Source organism: Eschrichtius robustus, chromosome 12 (genome assembly GCF_028021215.1).
Source record: "Eschrichtius robustus isolate mEscRob2 chromosome 12, mEscRob2.pri, whole genome shotgun sequence".
Taxonomy (NCBI): Eukaryota; Metazoa; Chordata; class Mammalia; order Artiodactyla; family Eschrichtiidae; genus Eschrichtius; species Eschrichtius robustus.
In genome coordinates this window covers 92,191,421-92,214,189 of record NC_090835.1, presented here as the reverse complement: position 1 = coordinate 92,214,189, position 22,769 = coordinate 92,191,421, and the positions used below count along the sequence as shown (strand labels likewise).

At 36.4% G+C, this 22,769-nt stretch overlaps 1 protein-coding gene across 4 annotated transcripts in view; it reads left to right on the top strand.

Annotated features, from left to right (window-relative positions):
* CDKAL1 (CDK5 regulatory subunit associated protein 1 like 1) overlaps positions 1–22,769 on the top strand; it is a 650,586-nt gene that overhangs the window by 282,458 nt on the left and 345,359 nt on the right. For all 4 annotated transcript variants that reach the window (XM_068557565.1, XM_068557566.1, XM_068557568.1 and 1 more), the window contains one exon: positions 164–267. In XM_068557565.1, coding sequence (XP_068413666.1) covers positions 164–267 — 104 coding nt within the window. The remainder of the gene's footprint in view (positions 1–163; positions 268–22,769) is intronic.

Here is a 22,769-nt window from a genome sequence, read left to right as displayed (position 1 = left end):
ATAAATATGAAGCATGGTAGATATTCATTTTTTATATCTCTTACATAACCTGGCAAATGATACTAAAACAGCACTTTGATGTATGTTTTGGATATTTTTTCCCCGTGTTAAGTGTGCACTGTCTTTAAAAATTTAACTTTATTTATTGCTGTCATTTGAACAGGTGTCTCAATGCTTGTACCTACTGCAAAACTAAACACGCCAGAGGAAATTTGGCCAGTTATCCAGTTGATGAGTTAGTAGATAGAGCCAAACAGTCTTTTCAAGGTAAGAGTTTCTAGGATTCTGTGTGATTAGTCTTTTTAATAAATTATAATAGTCTTCTAAGTAACACTTCACTTTAGATACATGCTTCTTTAGCTTCCTGAAGAGTTTACAAATATTTCAGCTTATCTAATAGAAGATGTTACCAGATTCAGGTTATAATATTCACATAGCTCCCCTTTCACCACTTTTCTGTTTTCTTATGACCCTAAGGTAAGTGATGTATTTTGAAATTTATCACCTATCTTTATATTCCATGGAAGAGACAAAAAAATAAAAATGAAAGCCATGACCTTCTGTTGTGTGTTAATAAGACTTTTGTGGACTGAGTGAAATACTCAAGATTTCTCCCTCTTTCTTTGGTAAGTTTCAGACCATTTAGAAAATAGAGCTAATAAGGGTTGCCAGGAGTCTTGGAAAGAGAAGGTAGGTTTTACTATGAGCCAGTAGAGATAACCCTCCTCATCCACAGGACTGCTGTGGGGCAGTCAATATTGGTACTGGTAGAGGGTCCTAATGAGAACAATTTTTGTGTGGGTGGCCAGCTACTTTTGAGTCATCACTTGCTGGAAAATGTGATTGCCTAGGTATCTCTCAGCATATAGTAAGACTTATCTGTAACACGAGTCTCAGTTGTGTTGAGTCACAGTTGTGTTGACACATAACCATAAATTGCCCCTTTTGTCTTGGCTTATAATACATGTATATAACATGATGTGTTTTTTTTTTTTTAATTTTATTTATTTATTTATGGCTGTGTTGCGTCTTCGTTTCTGTGCGAGGGCTTTCTCTAGTTGCAGCAAGCGGGGGCCGCTCTTCATCGCGGTGCGTGGGCCTCTCACTGTCGCGGCCTCTCGTTGTGGAGCACAGGCTCCAGACGCACAGGCTCAGCAATTGTGGCTCACAGGCCTAGTCGCTCTGCGGCATGTGGGATTTTCCCAGAGCAGGGCTCGAACCCGTATCCCCTGCATTGGCAGGCAGATTCTCAACCACTGCGCCACCAGGGAAGCCCATTGATGTGTTTTTATAACCAACATGAGATAATCTATTGTCTCATAGTCTTATGGGTTAATAGTTATTGGCAATGTACTTTTCCTTTTAGCAAGTAACTTGGAGTGCTACTTTCAGTACTTCGCACCCTGAATCTCAGAATGTATGAGTTCCAAACAAACTTATTCAGTCTAAAGCTTTTATCAACATGAATTTGAAATACTCTTTATAGCAGAAAGAAAAACACCCTTGATTAACCTAACACGTCTCAACAATTTTTTTTCTACCTTTATATTCTTAGCACAGTCCCCTCCTCTGTTCACATTCAGCTTGTATTGAAAGAAATAAATGGAAACTTACTGACTCTTGCAATTGTTCGCTTTCAGAGCCAGGTAATTGTCTAATCTAAGGAAAAGTCTGGGTGGTTGTCTTTTCTGCAACATGGCTACTTTGAGGATTTTTCAGAAAGGGCATGAATTTGCACAGAAACCTACTTTATTTGAAAAATGATCCCTTTGCTGGCATTCTTACTTAGTGTTTGTTTTTCCATATATCTGTTGGATAATGGAGATATTAAAATTCTATGATCTATCCACCTAACTCTGCAAATTGGAAGGCATTCAAATTACAAATACAAGTGACTTTGCTGGTTAAGGTGAGTGATTCAAAGAATATATCAGAGGTTAGCAGTGACTTAGTGGCTATTTATAGAGAAAGTATTAGAAGAGGTTTATTTAATATTACTTTCATCATCATCAGTAGATACATACGTGCTTGGTTATTCCCAACCAAGGAATGTATGCAGTGTAAAGTTTTTCTTTTTGTTTTGAATTTTATTTTATTTATATTTTATACAGCAGGTTCTTATTAGTTATCTATTTTATACATATTAGTGTATACATGTCAATCCCAATCTCCCAGTTCATCACACCACTCCCCCCGCAGCTACTTTCCCCCCTTGGTGTCCATACGTTTGTTTTCTACATCTGTGTCTCTATTTCTGCCTTGCAAACCGGTTCATCTGTACCATTTTTCTAGGTTCCACATATATGCGTTAACATACGATATTTGTTTTTCTCTTTCTGACTTACTTCACTCTGTATGACAGTCTCTAGGTCCATCCACGTCTCTACAAATGACCCAGTTTCGTTCCTTTTTATGGCTGAGTAATATTCCATTGTATATATGTACCACATCTTCTTTATCCACTCGTCTGTCGATGGGCATTTAGGTTGCTTCCATGACCTGGCTATTGTAAATAGTGCTGTTATGAACATTGGGGTGCATGTGTCTTTTTGAATTATGGTTTTCTCTGGGTGTATGCCCAGTAGTAGGTGTAAAATTTTTCTATTGTCTTGTTATCTGTATATTAGGGTTGAAATGGAAGGCTAGTTTTCGGACTGGCAGGCTCATTTTATTGCTATGTGGAACTGTTACTAAAATATCGAGGTCATAACTTTCTAGGTAAGCCAGTGTGTTTAGGCGGTTTTAAGTCCTAAGATGCTCTTTGCCATACGAGAATTTGAATTCAAAACAGTGCTCTGCTGCTTACCAGCCACATGATCTGACCAAGGTACTTGACCTATATACAAGCCACTGTTTTCTCATTACTGTGACATTAAGTGTTACTTGTTTGAATTTGAGATAACTTACATGAAGTAATTGATTGTGTCCTTATTATGAAGAAGTCATGTTACTTAAACTGAAGGAATTTAAAATAAATCCAAGAAGAGGAGTCTAATTTTGAGTGAGAATATTGGAACATCTAATATTGGAACATTGAATGATTAGAATCAAAAGACAAAGTTTCTTTTGCTTCTAAAATATGTCTTATGAAAAACGTCTCTATAGATAGAAACTAGTATGACAATTACCTTTTATTTTCTTAATTTGAGAATTGCAAATTCATGCTAAGGATGGTCTTATAATTTCACAATAGGAAATAGCAGTCTATAAGCTCACATTTTAAAGACATTGAGTTAGCAGCAGTGTCTTTTTTTCTGCAGAAGACATTGGGATCATAATGGTCTTATAGGATTCCTATGTTTGAGTTTTAAAATTGCGAAGAAGGGGCTTCCTTGGCGGTCTAGTGGTTAAGACTCTGTGCTTCCACTGCAGAGGGCGCAGGTTTGATCCCTGGTCGGGGAACTAAGGTCCCTCACGCCACGTGGCACGGCCAAAAATTTTTTTAAATAAATAAAACTGCGAAGAATAATTATGAAGTTAAATGTAATAGAAGAAATAACCCGTTTTTCTTATTTCTGTGACTTCTGCGTAATTCGTTCTTTAGTAGTTCAGATATTAGGAACGTTTGGGGGGGGGGGTCAGAGCTCCTTAAATTCTACATTATACCATTATTAAAATGTCCTATAATCAATAATAAACATTATGATTCTTTGAAAATTTACTCTAAGATGAAAAGTCTAAATATTCTGTCAGTAAATTTTAGTGCTATGTTTAAAGCCGTCCTGTCAGTGCAAGTTAAATTTCCCAACTGAAAATTGCATTTCCTTTCTTTCATTTTCTTGAAGTTTTAAATGACTGTGTGTCACAAATACAAAGTGATTTAAGAAAAAACTCTACACCAATTGTGGATTAGGGATTACAGTCCCGGTTGCCTGTCACGTGACAGACTATACAATAAGATCACAATTTCTTTCTGAGTAGCATATTTATGAAGCATTTTATATTCATAAACATTTATTTCTTAGAAGTCTAATGAGTGAAGAGACTAGGGTTAACCCATAGGCAAGGGAACATTCAGAAGAGCTTCTGAAATAATAATGAAATCATTCTGAATATAAAATGGTTTCCTAAAGTACTAAAAATATACTAACTATACATTCAGCTGCCAGGAATGAGAAAGGGAGCTCATTAACTTTTGAATGGATATCATTAAATAAAATTGCTTATATTTTTGAATGGAAACTTTAGTTTACCTTTTATAAAAAAAATATAGTTTATATTTCATTGGTTTCCTAGCATTTTGTTTTTTTTTCTTTTTCTTTGACTTATCCTAGCCCCTTGACATTTTCATTGACTATTTTTACCTTCTCAGTGTGTGTATCAATTCTGTGGGCCGTTCTGCATATGAGTGTAATATTTACCAGGTTAATTTCTGGGTATCATCACATTGTTCTAACAGACCATTGGGAAACCTCTCCCCTCACTTCCTCACCTATGCCAAACTTCAGGTTTTAAAAATTCCTAGTCTTTGGGGGCTGGGGTTTGACATGGTTGCATTTTAGACATCTAGAAAAACATGCCAAGCAATGACCAGGACTTTGTTGGGGCCAGAATGAATTTGCAAGGTAGTATTTTCTAGGATATTTGTATTGATTTTTGTCTAGCAACTAATCAATCAGTTTCAGTTGTATAAGTGATGGAGCAAACCTTTTTAAGTGTGCTGGGTGAGTGGTGTGGAAACACCTTTCACTGCTGTCTCTGGAATCAAAATGTAGAGATGATGGATGATCTGTTTTTATAGCTCTCATGTGCTTTTCTAGATCTCATTTCTGTGTTGCTACTTTTTTTCTCCCTCATAAATCTGAACGTCCCCCACAAGATAAGTGGCATAAACCGGTTATGGAAAGGTAAATAAATTAAGATGAAATATTCAGGGCAAGGAGAAAATTTCTTGATGCTCAGTGATTTCAAGATTAATGTTGGAATTTTATGAAATGAATTCTGTTTTATTTCAAGACTTGCAAAGATACTGTCTATTGTGTATGAGATTAATTATGCAGTGCAGCTGGAAAACATTGCTTCCTGCCCTTTTAGATAGGAAAGGATATGAGCAATATTTGATTTTCTGGTGTATGAACTTCAGATTGTTGAGCTGTATGGTTTACATGAAGTTGCATTTGACTTGTCACCTTTAGCAATGAGTACTGTATATTGATTTTCATCTAAGCTTAAAAAGAGACCAATAATTGCATCCTATTAATTTATATGGCAGTTATTTAAATGTCTTTTATTCCTTTATCTTTTCATTTGTGCTGTGTTCAAATTGAGAAATCTATTTCTTCTATAGGATTAATAATATTACTGTACATATTTGTTATACATTGTCAACTTCCAAAAAGGGATTTTAGGCAGCTTACATTAAATGATTGTATGTAAATAGACCATGAAAATAAAGGGTGTATGAAATGCTGTGTTATGTTTCAAGAGGGAAGATAATTATACCAACTGGTGGATCTTGGCTGTCCCAAAGAATAAGGAGATAGGGTGATTTATATAATTTGATTTGAATGTATAAATGGAAGGATATATTTTTTTTTAATTAATTAATTTATTTATTTATTTTTGGCTCTGTTGGTTCTTTGTTGCTGCACACGGGCTTCTCATTGCGGTGGCTCCTCTTGTTGTGGCAGGCGGGCTTCTAGGGCATGTGGGCTTCAGTAGCTGTGGTGCGTAGACTCTGTAGTTGTGACTCGCGGGCTCTAGAGCGCAGGCTCAGTAGTTGTGGCGCACAGGCTTAGTTGCTCCACAGCAAGTGGGATCTTCCTGGACCAGGGATCGAACCCGTGTCCCCTACCTACATTGGCAGGCAGATTCTTAACCACTGCACCACCAGTGGAGTCCCAAGGATATAGTTTATAATGAGAAATCTACATGTTTCTAGGCTGTAAACACTAAGAAGAATTATTTTCTTATATCCTTTTCTAAGACACTGACAAATATAATAGAAATGCCTTTAGCTGGCAATGTGTAGAATTTTAAGATATAGTTTCTACATTGTCTTTTCTTCTGTTGATTCTTGCAAATCCCCCAATATAATATTAAACTATAACTTTTAAAGACATTTTAATGGGGGGAGCTAAATAAATGTAATGTACATAATACATATAACTTGATAGGGAGATCTGGTGCCTAAAGAGCTGTTTATCAGATATTTAGCTTAAATAAGCTGAGATTAATCACTCTGATTTCAGAGAATGTTAGTTCAGGCTATCTGTGGCAGACCAGAGTATGATTTACTTGGTTCTTGCCTCTTCAGACCTTTGAGTTTCTAAGTCAGTGGTGTTCAGAGTTTTCTTAGCAATAAAGGAACTCTTTCTTCAAATGAATTTTGAAAAGTGAAAGCAGAACTGCCAGGATTGAAGTAGAGGTGGGGCCCTGTTTAATGAGCCCTTGCTTCTGAGGCCTTTCCTCAGAACCTTTAGGATTCGGCCTGAATTGGCTGGTGTAGTTTAGTATTTCTCTGGTGTATCCTTAAATACACCAGTCCAGGGCTGGAAGATGTTTTCTTAAAGGGCCAGATCGTAAATATTTTAGGCTTTGTGTGCTACAAGGTGTATGCTGCAACTGTTCATTCTTGTCCTTCTAGCATAAAAGCAGCCACAGACAGTACATGAATGAATGGGAGTGGCCGTGTTCGAATAAGGGTTTAATGGTCAACTTTGGAGAAAGCTAACTTAAAGTAAATGAGACGTTATTGGGAACTTCCTATTGTCTCTAATATGCTAATACACATCATAAATTCATAAGAGACGGATGTAGTCTTTAGAAACTAATGTTGATCTAGAATAGATTAGTATTATCAGTCTAGCTGTTCATTTTAGTCACTTGGAAATTTTATAAAACCAGAACCACACTGATGTCTGTGTCCCATTGCTGACAACTGCACCATCATTTCTGTGGATTGGGAGGCCCTGCATTTTCTAAAATATAGTTGATTCTAACATATAAGCCAGAGTTGAGAACTTGAATTGAGAACCACTAGTTTAGATAATTTTTTGGTTGAAGTTATTAAATGAACTGACCCCCCTGACCTCTACTGAGAGGGATTATGAGGAGGAAACCCTGGTTGATTAGTAAAGAATAAGCCATGTAGCACAGGGAACTCTACTCAGTGCTCTGTGGTGACCTAAATGGGAAGGAAATCCAAAAAAGAGGGGATACATGTATACCTATAGCTGACTCACTTTGTTGTACCGTAGAAACTAACACAACAATAAAGCAACTATACTCCAATAAAAATTAATTAAAGAAAAAAAAAAAAAGAAGAAGAATGAGCCAGGTTAGGGAGTTTGGCAGGGCAGAACAGTGTGTTGTTTAATTTGCAGACACCACCCTGCTAGTAAATGGCTGGTTTCAAAATCCAATGGTGCTTATTTAGTGAAAAGGCTCAGTGATTTTTGTTATCTCCAGGTATCACAAAAGGGTCAGCTGGCATTTTATGAGTGTTTACTGTGCTGTATGGGAATTAAAAAGGTGGAAAAGATGGGGTCCTTGTCTCCAAGGAGCTCCTCCTAGTTTAGGAGGACAGAGTAGCCAGTTGGACTAATGAAAATTAAAAGTACACAGAACCAGGAAGCAAGTCTTCAGATGGCAAAAACCATTGAGGCTTTTAACTTAAATATCTCTGCATTTTGAAAACATCCGTTATCTGTCAGGGTGGTGTCAGCAAATTGACAGCCCTTGTGCTGCGCCTCTGCCTTCCCAACTCCAGGCATCCTTTACTGATCAACCAGGCTTTCTCCGCAGAATCCCTCTTAATACAGAGTTCTTATTAGCCACTGCTTAGTATTCCAGATGAAATCCACTTGCCATTCTTAATCTTAAGGTTTATGTGATGCTAGAGGTCTATGAAAGAAAGAAACCAAACAGTGACTCTTTAACTGAAGTAACTATTGGAACTCTATAGTTGTTATTTTGCCATTCATTCAGCAGATATTTATTGAACATTTATTAGAAACAGTTCATATTTCTCCTGATAGGCACATGCTTTAGAAAAGCGGTGATAACAATATATTATTATAATCAGCCTTTCATTACTTCTGCCAGTAAGATAGGGAGGCCAGTGGTGCGGTTTGCTTATCTCTGCTGTGGGAAACAAGGATGCAGTCCCAAGGCTGTTTTACGAAATGACATCTGTTCATAATTCTCTAAGCTTTCGTAGTTCAGAGTACATGTAATCCAAAGTACGGAAAATTTGGAGCTTCTGGGAATATGTTTTTATATCCATCCCCCACCGTTACTGGTGAGTTTTATCTTTTTTACTCTATTTTGTTCCACAGAACAACCTGCAAGTATGCAAGTAAGTATGAAAACCATATAAAATAAAGAGACCTTGGGAAAACATATGAGGAAAGTCAAGACTTGGTGCGGCATTGGAACACGGGAAAGTAGGCCATAGTCAGATAGGCAGTTTCGACTCTGAGCTTCTCTTAAAAGCTTATAGTCTATAAGGAATAAAAACAACCCAACTTGGCATTAGATTTGAAAGAAAATGTTCACACGTGAGCTCTTATAGGGAGCACCGAGAGATGCAGGAGGTCTCAACAGCGTCCCTTTAACACTCAGACTCACTTACCGAGTTTCTTCAAGTTGTATGTTTTGGCATTCCTTGTTAAAACTTGCAGCCGTGCCCCGTAAAGCATAACACTCTGAAAGGATTTCTTGGGAGGCTAAGACAGTACATTCTGAGTATTTGGTACTGTAGTGATCTGACCCCACTTCCATAGCCCTTGGGCACCACAAAGGAATCCTGCTGTGGAGGCTGCTAGCTTAGGGTCTGCATGCCCGAGGTCGTTTTGTGAGATGATATGTCAGAGAGCAGGAAGAAGATACTAGAATTTGTATGGATCTGTATTTTCTCTTCCTTAAAAAGTTTTTTGGTGTATGTTTCATGTTGTATATAATATATTAGCACAGTAGTGCTTGAGTGTCATTAATAAATACATCTCCCTGGAGATGCATTTTAAAAAAATTTTAAGTGATTCCGGAGAGTGATTTTCTAAAATATGGAGACCACTGATTTAGAGGAACAAATAGCCTGCCCATTTTCCACTGGAAACCCAATTCTTTCCGCCAGGCATTTGGTTTCAGCAGGGCAACAGAGTTCTTTGCTCTCTGTCAGGGTCCTAAGGTGCCTGTATTCTGTTTTGACTGAGTGCACATCCATCTGCTTTTGAGATCAAATAAGCAAATAATGAAGTTTGTGCCCTTTGGAGGAAACCTGAAGTACTTAACAAAGACTCTTGCCGAGCATCTGCTCAGAGGCAGGCTCTTCGTCCTCGGCAACACATGTTCCCGCTCTCCTTCCATCTGGGTTTCAGGTCACTGGGGGACTGAGCCAGGAGGGCATCGGGCCAGGCACGGGTGACAGTGTGTGTATTTGGGTTTAGTAAGTGCTCAATAAATGTTGAATGAGTGGCTAATCCTGAATTGATTATACTCGATGAAATTCCATATGCGACTTGGAACCTGCAATGAAAATAAAGCCTGGAAAAGCTATATTTCTAAAGTGGGCAAGAGATATTGCTTAGTTTCAGCTGCTCTTCCTTCACAATTGAGTACTGTGTCTTATAACACAGGCTTGATTTTATGATACCAGATTATTTGTGGTGGTGGCAGCTTTCCAAGATTTGCAACAGAGAAATAATTTACTTTTGGAAAAGTAGTTCCTGATAGTTAACGGGTATCTGTCATTTTACCAAATGAGTATATCCGTGTAGGTCTGCGTTTCTAGTTATAAGTAAATATTTGCTTTGATATTTTTCTTCTATGAAACAGAATTCTGCAAACGATTTTTGGTGACAAGGGGACAGAAGTTAACCAAGGGTTTGCTTTCAGAGTTTAAACTGAGGCTGATCTGTCTCTGGGATCATTTTGGTGAACTTTAAAGGCTGCAAGTTAGTTTTGGAAGGTTGTTTAATGGAATTTTAATAGCCCTGGAAAGATGTGAAAGTGATACTGCTACCTGGTGGTTTGTAAACCTGACCGTTGTGAGATGTTTTCTGGGCAAAAGTACTACTTTGTGATGCCAGCAGCTTTTATTGATTCTGCAGAGTATGCAGTTTTCTAACACTGGCTGTCAATTCATTCCAGCTGAAAAATTATTAAATTTCTTCTCCTGCTTGTGTGGATATTAAATTGCAGTAAACATACTTGCACAATGTCAGGTGCGGCAAGCACAATTTTCTGCGTGAAAAAAATGTTTGTTAGTGGGACCTTGGCTGCTCAGCAGAGGTTATAAATTTCTGTATTTCTTTTTATTTGTTGCTCTCAGTTATGCTTTTTATTTCTCTTCGTGAGTTCCAACACATTTCTTGTTATTTGTAATATAAGAAAGAAAAGTTTGATTTAGACTGCTGACTTTAAATACTATGCCCTTTAGTTCATTTCTGGTATGGGTGAGAACCTGGGGGTAAGAGGATTTAACCAGTGAAAATATAATTGGGGCAGAATGAGAAAGATCTAATGAAAGAATGAATTGGATGAAAAAGGGAAGGAATGAAGGCTTAGATGATCATACACTCCACATAGATCTTTTTGACTTGTTGAATTTTAGTTAAGGAAGGTGAATGATGGTGAGGTAGTAATCATCTATGGAAGCGGTTCTTAAACTTTACTGTCTCTGAGAATAACCACTGGACCTTTGGGATGTGTATTTAAAATGCAAGTATCTGGCCATATTTGCTGTTCAGTAGGTCTGCCATAGACCTGGGAATTTACATTTTCAAATGAGTCGCTCCAAATGGCCCAGGTATAGGTGTTGTGAGGACCACTTCTAGAAACTTGGTCTAGAGAACCTTCTTGATTCCCAAATACCGAGTCATTTGATCAAAATATTGAATGGAAGTGGAGAAGAAACGTACCATTTACCGTCAAGAATATCAGCATAAACAACGTAAGCTACGTAAATGGTCTTCTACATGTTCATCTTATTAGGAAATACATATTTGATTTCTCTAAATACCTTCCTCAGTGGGTGTGAAGTGACAGGCTTCAGTGGTGGGTGTGGGGATAGTAGCAGTGTTTCCTGAGTCAGGCCTGATACAGAATGTGTGTGTGTGCATGCGCATTTGATGCGGCATGATTAGAGCCCAGAAATATGGTGGAACTCAAAAAAGTAGCCCAGGAATTCATCAAAACAAAGAGATCTGAGTCAGAAATCAAAACCAGAGTCTGAAACCAGAAAAGTAGAGAGAAAATAAACCCAAGCACATGGGGAATAAATAGGAGAAAATCCTAGCTAATTAATTAGAGTGGGCCATATTGCTTGCCACTTGTGGAGTGCGGGACTTGATTCAGGGATAAAAGGCTATGTGTGCAATGGACAAAACCCACTTTTGTCATAAATAGTATTTGAAATATTTAAGCTTAGTTGATTTTATGTTTCATAATTACTTACAGATTTTATAAATACATTTTAGAATCTAAGATTTAACAAACCCAGGGAATCAACAATTCCTGTTTTCTTCTCTCTGAATACCATGTGGGTAAACTATTGAAAAATCCTGGTAGACTACTACTCCGTGGCCCTCATTGAATCACTCCTCCTAGTATTCATGCTTCGTGTAGATAGACCCCTTCCACATTGACTATCTGCTTGTCATGTGGCTTGCTTTGGCCAATGGAGCATTAGAAAGCATTATGCAAGCAGAGTTTGATAAGCACTTGTATACTGGGGCTTGTTCTTGTGGAATGTTGGAGCCCTAAGCCACCTTGAGGGAGGTTGAGCTACCCTACTGGCAGTATCATATGGACAGAGAGATGCATAGTCAGCCCACAGATATTCTAACTGAGACTCCAGATGTGAATGAAGAAGTCATATTGAATGTTCCCACTATCACACTGATCCAAAAAAAACCTGCCCAGCTGAACCTAATCCACATTGCAGAATTAGGAGCAATAATAAATTATTGTTTTAAGCCACTAACTTTCTGTGTAGTGTGTTTTGCAGCAATAAGTATATTTTGTTAGATACTTTTAAAATATATTTTAGTATTAAAATGTCATAATGCCATTATTATATTTACAGTACCTTTTATTCAGTATAATATTATTGTATATATATATTCAATAAATATATTCAAGATTGTTTTCCATTAAACTAAATATGGTGGTAATAATAGGATATGGTTTAAACAATTACTGGCATATCACCAGGAATTGTTAAGCATAGAGGGAGTTGAAAATCACAGGGCCATGTAGCTTATAGTCTGCAATTTAGTAAGCCATTATATCACTGAGTGATAAGAGCAGTGATTCAGATAAGCCTTAGCTATTATGGCATTTTGGTTAAGAACAGAAAGGGTTAAATTCTGTTTCCATAGTTTGTTAGCTCTGTGCCCTTAAGAAAACTGTTTATTCTCTCTCAGGCTTAGTTTTTCGTCTGAGAAATAGGAGTAAAGCATGCTCATTAGATAATCAGCATGAATATTAAACAAGATAATGTAATGCTAAATCTGATACTTTGAGAATAATAAATGGTTGTTATTATTGTTGTTGTTGTTCTTAACGATATAGTAAGAGGGCAAGAAGGAGGAAGGGGAACAGAAAAGAGAAAATGCTGTTGCCATTTTATTTTTCTTTTCTGTATTTTTCTGTTCTGTGTGTATTCACATGCTTTCACATGCCCACGCCTGGCTGTTTTTAAGAAGAAACACTGGCCTGTAGATGTGCTGCTCACACTTTAAAGGGCAGACAGATTACCTGGAGATTTTGTTAGCATGCAGATTTTGTTTCTAGTGGGTCTTGAGTGGGGCCTGAGAATTTGCGTTTTAAGTTCTCTGTTGATACTGGTACTGCTGGTCCTCACGACCTTTCATATTTTAGTCTCAAAGCTCCTCTTCAGCCGTCATCTCTCACCATTCATCATTTGTTCTTCAGTCACACAGAACTTTTTCTTCATACGTCTGTGATAGTGCTTACCAGGTGTAGTTAAAGTGACTTGTTTAAATATTTATATTCTCTACCTCCTCTGTGATCTGTGTGATAAGGACTGCTTGGGTCTTACTTATCTTGATATCACAATTAATGTTCAGTAAATGTTTTTTGATACATGCCCTTATGATTCTCATAACTGTAGACTGGAAACTTCGTCTTTCATCTTACCTACTAGAAGTAGTAAATGTTCTCAGAACCTTTGAACCTATGAACCTTCTCAATATCTGGCTGTGGATCCTGGAGTCTGAAGGAGTAGTCAGCCAGTATCCTTGACTGCTAATGAGAGAGACATGGATTGTTCACAGATGGAAGGTAATTTAGGGAGGATTACGTGGATTGGGCACAGTTCAGACTGTTTCTTTTTGTGAATATTAATGTACACCCGTACTATATCATATAAGCAAATAATGGCCAACTAGATAATATTTGAAACAAAGTGAATGTTCTGCATAGGAAATGTTGAAGAAAACTGGATTTAAAAAGATAATATCTGTTTTCTTTGAAAAATGGGGTTGCTACGTATTATATACAAGTGAATTCATTTCTGTTTTTGTATCTATATTTGTTCACTCTGGCTACATCTGTGCTTTATTTTTTAGATTAGAAATAATTTATATGCAATGGTCTGACCTTCATTTACAGTTGTACTGACTTGGAGATATAATTCACTGTGTAATTAGTTTTAGTAAAAAGGGAGGGGGGTAGGAGAAGCTTGGCACTATGTTAAGTGGAGAATAATTGAATAAAGGTTTTAAAAATAATTCCTCTAACTGTATTAGCCCAGCATTTGAATGTTTCCAGCAGTATTATTTCTGCAACTAAATTTTCAAATAGTATATGCTTTGTATAAATTCATAAATATTTCAGTGGCATGAAAATATACCTCTCCCTATGAATTTCAAAAATCTGTAAATTTGTTTGCTCTGATTGACTGACATTTTTCTTTTTGATGACTAGTTCTTGATTTAAAATGATGCTGTTTAAAATAACTTACTTTTGCGGAAATACAGGAGAATGAGGTTTTCTGTAGCACTTTAGCCAAGGTTAGTGTTGGGTTTAATCTTAATTGTTATTACTATTATTTGTTTATTTAACAAACGTTTGTCAAGTACCTATTAAGTGGAGGATTTGTGATAGTGAAATGCTGTTTACAGTTTACATTTTTTGTAGTGAATCCTGGAACATTTACAAGAAGCAATTTGTGATTTGTAAGTATGACTTGATAGCGGGTTATGAAGCAAAAACATATTTTTCTTCACTAAAATATAGAATTTGATAAAATATAAGTTGCTGCTTAAAAGAGGCTGGCTTGTTCAGAATAATTTATATAAAAGGAAAAATAAATGGACCCTTGGACCAGTGTATTTTAGGTAGGGCAAGATATTTTTCAGATTGGGTGTCAGCTCACTCTTGACATCTGATCACATATTCAGCCACTATATTGCTAATTATTCTTAAATATGGACTTCAGGACGCCAAATTGCCATCCCTAAGCAAAGAAAATTTTATTTTATGTGCTGCCTAGTATTTATTATGTTCTCCTACCAAAAACCATAAAATAGAACCTTTGCACATCACCGATTTTATTCCTTGTTTTATTTTCATTCTTATTTGTCATACTGATTTTTTGTGATGAATACAGGTGTGATTTTAAATATAATTCAGACATTATGCTCTTTTGTGGGCCTTTATATTAATAAAATTGTCTAAGAAGTGGGTGTCAAACGATGTTCTTCGTACTTTTACGTGTAGCTTTTCAGTTCATCCCTACGTTTGCTTAGTGGATTACAGCTGCTGGTGCTTTTTGTCCCTGTTTTACTGAAGCACGGAGAGGTTACACTGCAAGTCTGAAGGAGAGTGATAAAGTAGAGGTTTCCTGATGGACAGGCCATTGTACTTTGCACTATAGCATGCTGCCCCTCTGGGAAGATGTTGTACTCAAATACTTGATGTTGCAAGTGCATTGGTTGCTATAGTGCAGTTTAGTTTATTATGGTAACCGGGGTCATTTCATCAGTTGGGATCATTTTGAGAGAGGCTCTTAGTGGAACTGCAATCATAATGTTCTTGAATGGTGGCACTGACACATTTCACAGGTTTTCAGTTTCATTGGCGTCGCTGTTTCAAAAGATTAGATACCTTATAAAAACAACAGAATGCTGAAAATCAGACCCAAGCAGTAATTTTAGGTTCTAGGTGCCTTAATATACTAGGAGAAAGTATTTTAATATGTGTGTCAGTAAATAGACTACATTTAAGTACATTCATTAAGTAGTTCATTAAGGTACATTTAAAACTAACTCTGCCTAATTTGTAAAAAGACCTGTTCTTTTCAAGTTTGGAGATTAAAAATGTTTAAAAGAAAATAAAACTGTATTTCATAGTTTAGAAATGTACGTAAAATGAATATAGTAATGATGTTAATGATGCGGAAAGATCAGTTCTACTATATGTAACTATTACCTTGAGGCTTTGGATCCATGAAGATACTTAAAGTTTCCAGTGTACCCATCAGAGTAGCTTGATTGCCTAAAATCTATGTTCTCCTCATGCCACGGATTTGCATTAAATGAACTGTGAATTTTAATTTGAAATGTATTTGGAAACCAATTCCTATTAAAAAGTGGATTTATAGCTTCAAAACTGGGTACTTCAGAAATGCCAAGTAAATCCAGTTCATCTTCAGTTGCCAGTTGTGTCTGTTTTTAATTTTAGGCAATTGCATTTGTGACCCACTCTTGTTTGGCTTTACTTTTTGAGAACCAGTGCTCCAAAGAAAGAAAAAATAAACCCACTTTTGTTCCTAGTTTATTTGCAAACCAGGTCAGACGCCCTTGATTAGCTCTCAGTTGGAGGATAATTTGAACCTTGACAGATTGAACCCAAACAGCAGGGTTTCTCTAGTCTGGCCAACAGATAGAAAAAATAAAATAAAAGCTAATTCCAGTTCACAAGCCGTACAACAGGACTGAATAAACGTGCAACTGTTAATGAATAGCTATTTCAAATATTTACAAAAGGCCCAAGAAAAAAGAAAAGATTAGCATCTTAGGCAGCTGTTCTAAGGGAGCCCTATTAAAAATAAACATGATAAATGATGCTCAAGAGCTAATATATCTATCAAATATCAAATACATTCAAAGAAGAAAACACTGTTTCAGAAAAAAAAAAAAAACTATTAAGACTCTTTGGAGCATGACTATCTTGCTTTGTGGTTTACACCAGAATTTTATTTTTATTGTTTTTTAAGTGTATCTTTTCTAACCCCTCAAATATTCTTAGGGATGCTATTTTATAGATAGTCAGGTTATGGGTAAGTGAATGGAATCATCTGAGTGGTATCCATTGTGATTAAATTGGTTAGAAACTTTAAAATTCAGCTATATATCGTTTGAATGAAGACACACTGTTAATTGTTATTTTATGGGATTGCAGATGATATAATGGTTTGAATATGACCATAATAACATTTTAGCATCATGGCAATTGTGCTAGGAAATGCTACATAACGATGGAAATTATTACTGAAGCAGTAAGGTGTTGGTTCCCAGCACTGATTACAAGTACAGTTATTATTGTCTCTGTGTGCTTTAAACAGTGTTTCTACAAATCCATCCTAGTCTCCTCATGTAAAGTACCCTTTCTGCGCTTAGCTAAAATTAAACTGTACTTGCCATGCATTAATGACTTGTATAGTAGACTTTTGGCATTCAAGACTTACCATGTGTGTTTTTAACTATTTTTTGATACTTCGAAAGTGTGGAAAGAAGCAGTTTGAATTTTCTGAGGCTTGTATTTGTATTTGAGTAGCTGTGTTTCGAGGCTAAAGTGGAAGATCAAGGCATTTATCTGATGAATGAGTTCAGCCAGCAGCTCAGCATTTATTTCAGTGTGATGTGGAGTAAGTCCCTTGTAATTTTTTCGTTGTAAATGACTACATCTTTGTTTCTGTGTCCAAGATGTCACCTAAAAGAAAGCCAATTACTAGTGGTATAACCTTTGTGGATTTGGAGATGATAATGATCTACTGTCTTAATAAATTAATATTTGAAAAGTTTGAAGAACTTAATTATTTTGATTCGAGGCCATTTCTCATTTGTAGAAGTGTGATTCTTTACCAGGAGTGTGGATCATTTTGTGGACGTTCAAAAGCCATGCTCCTGAATGAAGTGCAGCCTGTGTGGGAGTGACGTCTGTGATGCACATGCGGAGCAGCTTGGTCATGACCTCAGCTGCAAGTCAGTTCAGATGGTCATGACCTCAACCACAAGTCAGTTCAGATGTGTTGATGTATTATTAGGCCCACTGTTTGTTTTCAGGCTGGTTTCTGAACCAGTGCAGGAGTATGGCCCTCCTTAGTCCCTTCTACAGAGGGTATGTATTATTTGGGGAGACCATGGTGAAGGCTGGCAAAGAATCACGGGATGTCATTATCCGGCCGTAGTGTTTCTCTGACTTCATAGTCCATTCCCCTCCAGCAGGACCTTTATGGACCCATTTCCCCTATCCCCACCCAAGTTGGCACAATTGAATGCTCCATAATAACCTATCACCTGGAATAGCCTTTAATCACCGTTAATTCATTTTTGCTCTCTAACGGAAGGGTTAGAAAATGGAAGGGATATGACTAAAGAACATAAAACGCGTGTATAAAGGGGGCACGAATAAGTAGTAAGGGGATGAGGAAGAAAGCGAGACAAATCAGTCCTTTCTTTTGAGCCACATGTTGCTTCTGTGTAATAAACAATGTTAGTATTATATTGCGGTTTAGTTCTTTGACATATACACACTGCCTATACACACACACACAGGAGGGGAATTATATTATGATTTATACATAGAAGGAGAGCAGTATCAATTTGATATTTTTATGGTAACTTTTTTATTTGTACTTTTGTTGAAGGGGTACTAAATATCACCCCCATTCTAAAAGTGGTTTTAGTGAAATCTGAAAGTGTCTGTTCCTTACTTCAAAAATACTTGCATTCAGACTCCATTGATAACACTAAATTTTCATGCTGTTCTGAAGTTATATTAGGCCCTTAAACTTCGACTCTCTTTGTACTTCATCATTGTAATTTACACACTGGGTTGGTACATTCTCTTCAAGACAGTTTGTCTTGCGTCTCCAGCTGCTCCCCAGTAGCCATTGTGCTGAATAAGCACTTATTTCAGTATGTCCTTGATACAATTAATGCAGGCATCTGCAGAAGCGGCGGCGGCGGCAGCAGCTGCAGTGCCTTATGGAAGCCAACTTCTGCTTAGCATTGTGATAAAAGAAATAGTTTTGAGCTGGAAGCTAATGTTGGCTTATTTTTAGCATAAAAAGAGTTGCACCTGCCAGGGCTAGCGGAGGACTGAGGTTTGTTGATTACACGTTCTTGTTAGTACCATTGTTATTGGTAAAATGGGGATGATGTCATCCTTATCAAACTGAATTGGCACCCTGTAGAGTGACAAATAATTTACCCTCTGCGGTTTTATCAGCATGGGCCGCATGTTAGAAGCAACCAGAGTGCTGAGTTTTCACAGCTGAATGCTATGGAACTGCAGAGGTGTGTGAAAATGAAAGGGATTGATACTTGTAATCAGTGCACATAGTAATGGCCAAGGTGTAATGAAACATAAGTGCACATTTAGGGTAATTATGCTGCTACCAGGTGGGGCCCTGGGGCTTTGCATGTATAGAAGCTGCTTGAGGTGGTAGATGTGCAGCGAGGAATCCTGCAGCACCATCTGTTAGATTCTCATTTTCTCATTAATTCTTCTGTCCTCTAAGTCTGGGCTACATTGACTTTGAACAGCACTTCATCTGTTCAGTATCTCATCTCATTTTCGCTGGAAGTTGCTTTCAACAGTGGTATTGATATGATGTAATTCACAGTCTCAGCTATGTGAAATATATTAAAACCAATCATCGAGTTGATTTTTTTTTTTTTTTGAGTAAAGCTGTCTTTAGTAACATCCACATGACTATCTCATTCTAAATGATTCATCACTTTTGTAGTTATTTTTTAATAAAATAATTAAAATAGCTGTTCACATTGACTAAATGCACATTGTTCTCCAAAATGTTTTATAAGTAAGATTATTTTATAAAAAATTACAAAAGTGCATCTTTTGTAATTTTTTTAAAATTACATGTCTTATTTCTACAGGCTGATGTAATTTTTGTCTCAAATATAACAAAAAATTATTTCTCAGTCAAGCTGAGGAATAAGTTATTTGTACAACAATATGAATATACTTAATACCCCTGAGCTGTACACTTAAGAATGGTTAAAATGGTTTTTAAAAAAAGAATAAGAAAATGATACTTCAAGTTGTATACATAGGAAAGTAAAATGCTTTAAATGTGCTAAATGAATTTTATAAGTATTTTCACTAATATTAAGAAAAATATTTTTAAGGCACCTAGCATGATGTTGTAGGTAGTTCACATATGACTGCTTTCTTTATTAATGTGAATTTTAATATCAGGAAAACTTTTAGTGGAATCTATAGCATACATTCATGTAACACGAAAAGTAACAATAAAGTAGCATCTAATGGCCAACTTTTTTTATACCATATATTATTTTATATCAGGGTTCAGTGTATCAGAGTAATTTGGGCAATCTTCTGGAGTCTCTGCTTGCATCTGACTGACATTAGATGAGCGATTTCACAATCTCTTTAATAAATACAAGTGTAATATTTGTATGGTCTGAGTGGTTCTCTAAGAGCTTTCTATAAATAACAGAAATACCCCTATTTAAATTTTCCACCAGGAGAATCCCCATGCATTTTGTCATTCCATTTCCATGAATTTTCCTAAAATGGAAAATGAGAGAAAGACATATTAGCTTCTTCCAAAAACTACATGAACGCCCCCAGCTATGCCCCTGCGGTCAGTGTTTGTCAGTGGGCTTGCACAGAGGCTTGGAGAGCTTTTCTCTCAGTGACAGTGCTGCCATCTGAACGTCCCTTCGGTGGATCTCAGCCTGGTAACCAGCTGCCTCCAGCTCCATGGAAGGAGAGAGTTAAAAGCAATTTACTACCCAACTAATTTTTTTTTCAGGTTTATCTTGAATAAGGCTCCTAAAACATTAATAAAATGTATCTCATTTCCGCCTCCTTTCTATTATAAATTCATTTAAGGCAGCAAATGAGAAGAGGTTGAAAACTCCTTGTAAGTTATCTCTTGGGAAATTACTTGATTATTACTTAATATGTAGTGTGGTGGTGGACAGAAAGTATGTCAGCAATACTTTATTTCTCTCCTAAAGTTTACTCATTTGTATTCAGAGCATTTAAATATCAGGATTTTTTTTTTTTTTTTTCTCATACATTCAACAGACATTAGCTAGATCACCTATTTACTAGGCTGTGAGCTTAGCAAAGGCCAGGCAAGAGGTCAAATTATTTGAATCCTGGCTTGGCCACTAGCCAGATATGTGACTTTGAACTAGTAATTTAACCTTTCCAAGCCTCAGTCTTCTCATCTATAACCTGGAAATAAGAATTCTTTACTTTGCACAAATTGTGAGAATTCATGATAATGCATTCCTCACAGAGTGCCTGTGAATGGGCACTCACTGGATGGTTGCTGCGGTGACGGCTCTTTTTACTAACAAGTATGATTAAGAACCTATACCCCAATGTTTAGATTATCTTCACAGAAACCATTGCACAGGAAAACACAAGAATAAGTCATCATCCTTTATTTACTAGCACCGCGTATTCCTCAAAGGCAAGGGTGGACATATACCTGCGTAGTTCCAAGATACTTGATAGATTAGAAATGCCAACTGAAGGGTATTAATCAATTAGGAGAAAGACTTACATGTATATCCCTTCTCATGATGGTATTTTTAAATACATAAAACACATAAGATTTTAAAAGAAAACAAATTATATTGAAATATCATCATCAGTGTTCAGAAAGGACATTTTTGTGATGTGTGTTTCTTTATCAATACATTAAATAGCAAGATGCAGCTATGTGTCGAATAATTTTAATAATTTCCTAATAGTGATATTTCACAATATCTGGAATAACTGTAATGTGATATGAAACTATAATTTCTTATGGACAAAAATCACAGATACTGCAAATACCTGTAACTTGTTGGCATAATTGTAAAAATGCAAAAATTTGGCAAAAGATTAATGAAAACAAAGTTGTGACTTTTTTTTTCCTCATTCAAGTTCGCGCATTCATTCCTTCACCCCTCAAGTCTGTCATACCTTCAGGGTTTTTGTACCCAAAATAAGAACCCCTGGTGGAGTATAGGTAACTTTCAACTAGCTTTCCTAATAAAGGAAAAGATGTAAACAACAACGACAGAAGCTAATACACACACTTATCAACATCAACAAAATCCAAAAATGACTCAGACCAGCTGGTTTGTATTAGTCCTTGACCAAGACCCCTGATCAGTGGGCTCTTCAGTGCTACCTCTGTCTGTCCCCTCCTATAACATTAGCTTTGTCTTACAGTCTTATACTCAATAGTTCCTTGTTACTTATGTTTCCAAATGTACTTACTGTTTTATTTGAACTAGAATACAAATTTTCCATGAAATCAATATAATTTCCTGTCAAATCTATCTGTGTCACAGGTCTATAACATTCACTTACTTTACAGACAAAATATCTGTCTCTTTACCTGTGAGCAAAGAATGCTTAGGAACACAGGAGGCTTGGAGTTCTCAAACAATGTGGCCTGAGCTTTAGGGGATGCCTAAATTGAAATCCTGAAATTATTTTGCCCAAACATAGAGCAACAGGAAAGCTCCAACCATATTCCTCAGAGATTGTAGTTACACAGTTTTATGTATCTTTAATTATAGAAGATTGTAGCCACAAAGTATACCATATTTTAAAAAATATATTCAGCAACTTGTATTATTAAAAATATTTTAATTTAAAATGTATACTTTAGAGCAGCAGTACTTTGTTTTTTTAACTCTGAAAAGCTTACTTTTCCTAATCTGCACTTTTCTGATTATAGTTTTGATTATCAAAATTGTACTCAGAACTAAGTAAAAGTAATTTAGTGAGAGTCATCAGAGTGCAGAGAAAGATTAATTTTGGCTTTTAAGATGGTGCGGGATTTTCTAGGCGGTACCTTTAATCTAGGTTTCAAAGAACATGTAGGATTTGGTAGATGGTAATGTGGGAAAGGACATTTCTATTCTAGGCTGCAGAAATAATACGAGCAAATACTGAAGGAGATGGACATGCATGTTTTCGTTAGGAACACAGCGCAGTATGGATAGCTGGGTCCATGGCGGTGATGAGTCTATAGAGGCCCAATTATTGAAGCTTTATGTCCACAGCTAAGAAGCTTAACCATTATTTTGTAATTATTGGAAGGAAATAAAATTTTTCTTTTTTAATCAGAAAGAACGTAGGAACAAATCTACATTTTAGGGAAATAATTCAGGTTGTATAATAATATGAGGGATGATTAGAAAAGGGAAAACATTGGAGAAGAATGAGATTATTAAAGGCTGTTCTGTTCAAATGATCCAGGTGAGAGACTTGAACTTGGCACTGGGAATTTTGAAAAGGATGAGTTAGAACCAACGGATACTTTAGAATACAGATTTTTCAGAATTGGAGGATGGAAAAAATAAACACACAGTCATAAATGACTGAAATTTGTAGTCTGGATGATTGCAAAAGGAAATGGAAATTGAAACAGGAGCAGCTTGTTTTAGAGGAAAAGGCAGTTTTAGGCTTAGGCTCAGTGTAGTGTTGGAAGTCTTTCTTTGTAGAAAAACATAGCTGTCCATTCCAAATTCTCATCTGGTGCTCTCTTAAAAAGTTCAAGTTTACATGAGGAC